We start from the raw sequence: 6,000 nt of genomic DNA, 5'->3' as shown, positions 1-6,000 counted from the left end.
GCAATCTTGTTTTAGTCGTACCGATAACGCGGAGGAAAATCCAAAAATTATTTCCACAATCGTCCTCCGCTAACCGGACTCATCGAAAAATATGCTCGCGGATTTCTATGCATTTCTCGTCTCGATCTGGGTTGCTCGGAATCCGATGGAATAATTTTATAATTATTATCCTTGGCGGAGCATTCGACGACGAGCGTGCCAGGCTTTGCGGTTCTCGATACCGGTTGTTGTTGTTAGCTAGCCGCGATTTCGGATGACTGGTTATGACGAGTGCCAGAGTTCGCTTGAACAGGTTCGACCGGGAAAAGCGAAATGACTTCATCTTAATAAATTACAGCTTCGAATAAACCTCGCGAGCGGCTTCAAAAGGTTCTGGGAAGGGCAGCGTGTATCACGCTATTTTTAGAGAATAATTCCTCCTCGCCTCTCGCGCTCGCCTTTGAAGGCCCCGACCGGCCCCGCGGATTCGCCTTCTGTCTTTCGCCTGCCCTCTATTCTTTCGAAGCCGTCGCGTCTCGTTATCGTTCTCCTTTCTTCTACAATTTCGCAAAATACGAAACATTTCCATTCTTTCCCAACGTTTTCCACCGCGACTCTGGTTTTGATCGTCGTCGCCCCGAATTGTTTCCACCCTTTGTGGTTGGCCGCCTCGATGAAGATATCTCTAATGAAGATATTATCGCGGGAAAGAATCCCACGAGTCGTTGTCAAGAACGACGTAACGAGTCCAGCGACTGCTTCCGGATTATTCCGACACGAAACGACTTACCTGTTGTTCGGATCCTCCTGTTCGTGCGTGGCATAGAAGAGGATCGTCGGGAAAAGGGTGGGCAGAGGGTACCGCGATACTCGCAATTACTCCGCGCGTGTATTTTAAATGTCTCCATTTATTTAGACTCACTATACACAGTACTAAGTCCGATTCGCACGCACGCACTCTCAGCTTCCCTTTCACGCGTCTATCACCTCGTAAACCATTAAGCGATGTACGCGATACGGATTTACATCTTCTAACGCGGTCGTAAAGCTCACTAATTAATCTGATGATCAGGTATATTGCAGTGTCCCATCTATCGTTTATAATTCATCTGAATTTTTTTATTCTCTACACGTGTTTCCGACGTTTCTATCTCTCGTTTATACGTAAACATTATCGAATGGGGTGTGTCGAGGAAATTGGGGCGGGGGACGGGGGTTATCTCGAGGGACTCGGGGATTTGGGAGAACGACGTATATACAGCTTATGTACAGGATCGAGGCTCGTGTCGCTTCGCCTCGCGTCGGCCCGCCTCGTTTCATAATTTATAATGCGCTAGGATATTTACTTAATAACTTATTACCGATGCTCTCTCTCTCTCTCTCTCTCTCTCTCTCTCTCTCTATCTTTCGCTCTCCGGCTCATTTGGCTTTCTTCACCATCCTCCTCTGCACGCAATAAATACAATATAATACAGGGTATCTCGCGGATTCCGCTCAACCAAACGAAAAATCACTGCCATCCTTGAGCACGCAGACACGGGAACACCTGATCAGTGCAATCATGAAAATCAACTACGCAAGGTAACGCATGCGCAGGGAATCCCGCACAATGGCGTTTTTCGTCTATAGGGTGAACATTGCGATTCTGGACATAACCTGACAATGGTGACGCGACGCAGAACTCCTGTCTAATCGTAATTCAGAATTGTAATGTTCGCCAGGTAGTCGTCCCACGCCACTGTGCGGGACTTCCTGCGCATGCGTCGCCTTCCGTAGTTGATTTTCATGACTGCACTGCACCTGATTTCGATCGCTCTAGTTCTGCACTGAATTCGTTCCTTGGAAGGAACTGATCGTCGTACGAAACCTTGCTTTTCGCCGCCTCCGAAAAATAATAGCTTCCGTTCGCTCCGGCTCGCTTAAATTCAAAAATTCTGCCTCCATTGTTCATCCAATTACGTTTCGTCGCAGGTATGCAAGTGGCGCCTCGTCACGCCCCACTTGGCGACTGTACAGTTATAGTTTGTGCAATTGCGATATACCGTTCACCACCGCGGTTATTGTACTCGATGAGAGGACTTGCTTCGAAAGGCGCCTCTCGTGGTTCGATCATTTGCATTTCGTTGCATAAATACCGAATGAAAATTCTTTCATAGCTTCTTTCCCCGCGCATCAAAGTGTTGAGAACGCTTCCCGTGTCTCCGCGGCTCTTATCCGCCTCGTGGAAATTCCTTTCCCCGTCTTCGTCAACGTCGTCCGAAAATGCTCGACGATGGCTCGCCGCGAACGGAACGATCCTAATATCGAAAATATGATCTGTTGCGGAGGCGGTGCCCGTGAATATTTGGCAGTCTTTCATTTACAGAACATTCGGGACATCACCACTCACAGAACAGCCGCACCAATTTCCCCATCTATCTGCATCCGCGTTCGTTGGACTCTCAGTCTTTGCTCTTCCGAAGGGAACGTCGGAGAATCCTGTTTCGCTGTCTTTGTACCGTTTCTGACTTCCAGCTTCGCCAGATCATCGTCTTCGAATCATCCTTCGAGTACCGCGAATCGGGTGAGGGCAGAGATTGCCCTACGGAACGGTTTTGGCTCCGGGTGAGCAACAGCGAGCAACGAAGCCACGCCCCGTTGCACCCGACCGCTTCCAGGGCAAAGAGAGTTTGTCTGCTCCGAGCCGATCGACCAAGAGAAATAGTCCTCTCGATTTTGATCGACGAAGGTGGACGATCGATGGAAAGGGTCGGATCGGATGATCTGGGCGAAGTCCAGAGGTCCTTTCGAGAGCCTCGAGGGAATTTTACCGGTGGTTGGGCGCCCGTCGAGATGGCTCCTACGACTTCTCATCCATCGAACTGGGCAGAGGCCGTTTCTTCAGGATCCCCAGGTCTTGCACGTTCTCCAGGAAGGTCTTATGGTGCTGAGCCACCAAGAGCGGGTTCACCGTTTGCACGTCCTTCTTCAGCTCCTCCATGTCCCTCTTGAGCTTCGCCCTTCGGTTCTGGAACCACGTGATCACCTGAGCATTGCTCAGGCCCAGCTGCTGCGCGATCTCGTCCCTGTCCGCAGGGCTCAAGTACTTCTGGTAGAGGAACCGCTTCTCCAGCTCGAAGATCTGCTGGTTCGTGAACGCCGTCCTGCTCTTGCGCTTCTTCTTCGGCTGCTGCCGGTTGTTGAACAGGTTCAGGTGGTTCGCTTGCTCTGCAACAGAAACGTCGATCGAAAATTAGCCGAATCGTTAGCAGGCAGGATTCAAATAGATGTCAGATAATTCGTGGTCAACGATCGATGGCGTGTTTTCGAGAACACAGAGCGCGGACATCGAACGAAGAATGAGCGGAGTAGAGAAGCTGGGAAAAGAAACTGGTGAGTCGGGATGCGAGATTTTCGGGCAACGCCGGTTCGACTTGATTCTACTTTCCCAGAATTCCAGGGCGAAACCGCCGACTTCGGGAAGCCTGGTTGGCTTCCATAAATACGCTTTAGAACTCGAGGGCCGCATCTAATATCGAAATTTCTTAATCTCCGAACGAGAGGATAGAGGAGAAATGCAAAACGAATCGGACATCCTCGGGCGTCTTTGAATACCGGGGCCCTAGACTCGAGACGGTCCCCTCCACCGGGGCCCGGTCAGCTCCGAGCTACAAATCAGATGCATTTTCGAGCCACGGAAGGGATCTCTCTCTCTCTCCATAAAAATCGTATTACCTATTCGCTACGGTGTTCAGTCCGAGGAATTCCGGGACAGCTTCTTGCCCTAGGGTTTGCTAAAAGTTTTGTTTCGGACACCGCGCCGCGAAGCAATTAGGCGATCGAGCCGCCGAATAATTAAGAGGAATGACTCGCGAACCGCCCGCGCCATCGCCCTCGCCAGTTTTCTAATGTCCGATCGGTGATCGTCGCCTCGCATTACCGGGGAACTCTAATTGGCCGAGTTCTTGCAGCGGGTAGACACGAAAACTCCGCTTAGCCCGCAGTGTCCTGATGCAATTAGCTGATTGTGTTGTTGAATAATTGAGTGTGATCCGAACGTTCCACGGAGCTGCACCGCCAAGTCGAGGCGTGTAATTAACGTCGAACGAGGATCGTTGTAACAAAGAAGCTAATGGGATTACAACTTCCGGTTTTAAACACCGCGAAACGGTAGCTCCTAACGCTCCGAAACAATTAGACGAACAAGCGAAGTTCAGCCGTGCGAAACTGCCGTTCGAGAATTTAACGATCTTTCGGTGGAAGTTCGATGGATTTTTCCGTGTCGCGGTGTGGAGAGGGCAACAAGGACGCGCCAAGGACAAGAAGCGTCCCGGAAAACGGATGCGGAATTCGCGATGGCGTTAGCCATTAGGAAATAATAGAGTCGAATGACGAAAAAAGGAGGCGGCCGATGAGTCGGGGACAAGGCAGTCGGGGAGTCCCTCCAGGATCAAAGAACGCCGCCATCGGTCACACCTGCGCAACCCGAGTGTACAGTCCCACTGGAAAGCTAGCCCCGAACCCGGCGCGACGGTGAACAATCAACCTTGCTCCACGGTGTCCGCAGACGTAGCTTCTTCTCACGTTCCGAGCCATTGAGCTCGCCGATGCCGATCGGCCGCTCTTTCTTTCCAGGCTGCTTACAAAATCTTCGCCCGAATTAATCGGAATTTCCACGCGACCCGACGCGCTAACACAATAAGCGCTGCGGCCCGTACCAAGCTCACAGAATCGGAGTAAATTGTTCGATCGAATCAGAACTCGCGGCAGATTAATTCAATTCGCGCGTTCATTCGTTCCTATCTGCTTGTCTTGCTAAAATCACGAATAACGTTCGGTGCGTTGGGCAACCCTATCCAGCAGCGAAGCCAACGTTACCGCAGATATTAATTTCCATCTTCGAGCGGAGGCTATTATGCGACAAACAGTCAATAAAACCGATATTCACTTATTGGCCCGAATGAATCCTTTCTCCGTGACGGGACCGGCCGAGAGACGGTCGGAGATTTATGTAGGACGAATCGGTAATAACTCAGGAATGAAATCGAGGAGCCGGGCCCGTTCCTGAGCCGCTTAATTCCATGTAAATTAGCCTCGCGAGCGAAACCGAGCTCGATAAATCGTCCGGCTATTTCCGTGGTCGAAAAAAGGACTAGAATCGGCGTAGGTCTCGGAGCGTTCAATTAAATCGAAGCTCGGCGAAATCCGGAAACCCGGTTCGGAAAAGAGGCAGCTGGGAACTGAGAGCAGTGGTATCTCGCCGTCTCGACACTATTCTGATCCAATAATGACAGAACAAAACGGACGCCATCCGCTCCGCGGAAGCACGGGGCCGCCTTTAATTGCAAATTGTCCGGATGATGGCTCACAGCTTCACTCTCACGAGTCACAGGCTTTGCTATTCGACAGTCCACGAGTATCCTTGGAACTTTCCCTGATGCAACGGGGCGGTATCGACACCTATCAGGCGAATAATATCTATTACGGTCCATTACAACCGAGAAGATCACTTTCGCAAAGGAAGCTTGCGTTAGGAAGCTTGCACCTCGTTCGCGGTTCCCGGTTTTCCGCGAGGACACGCGCTCTCCGAATGGCTTCTCAAGCCGGAAACGTCTTAACTGCCGACCGGGGTAAATTTAATGCCCCTCGAAAGCGTCATTATGTCGCCATAAAACACTGATCCGTCTTCCCGGCCGTTTCTATCACGACCAATTCGTACTTTTTGCCGATCGCGAATGTCTGATCACGCGCGAGACGAGTGCCAGATTTAATTGCGATCGAGCCGACTCAGTCGCCTCGGAAATTACGTCTTTGCTAAGCTAGACCATCGGAAAAACCTAATAAATTGTAGCTCGGTCACCAGGTTGTTCGTAAGGAGAGACGCACGAAAAGATTGAGAGCTTTTTCTGCTGCACGAATATTGAATACGAAACACTTTCATACCGTTTCAAACTGTAAGGCGCAATTTGAAACACAAAAGCTTTTTAGATTCTTATAATACCACAAACAACAAGTTAGAAACTATTTCAGTCTTAGGATGAA

General features: G+C 50.4%; 1 protein-coding gene across 1 annotated transcript in view; it reads right to left on the bottom strand.

The window, feature by feature from the left end:
* Positions 1-876: 876 nt before the first annotated feature.
* LOC144475818 (uncharacterized) overlaps positions 877-6,000 on the bottom strand; it is a 52,668-nt gene continuing 47,544 nt past the window's right edge. The window contains exon 2 of the mRNA XM_078192114.1: positions 877-3,186. Coding sequence (XP_078048240.1) covers positions 2,819-3,186 — 368 coding nt within the window. The 3' untranslated portion in view covers positions 877-2,818. The remainder of the gene's footprint in view (positions 3,187-6,000) is intronic.

The sequence above is a fragment of the Augochlora pura genome, chromosome 10 (genome assembly GCF_028453695.1).
Source record: "Augochlora pura isolate Apur16 chromosome 10, APUR_v2.2.1, whole genome shotgun sequence".
Taxonomy (NCBI): domain Eukaryota; kingdom Metazoa; phylum Arthropoda; class Insecta; order Hymenoptera; family Halictidae; genus Augochlora; species Augochlora pura.
This window is presented reverse-complemented; position numbering and strand designations above follow the sequence as displayed.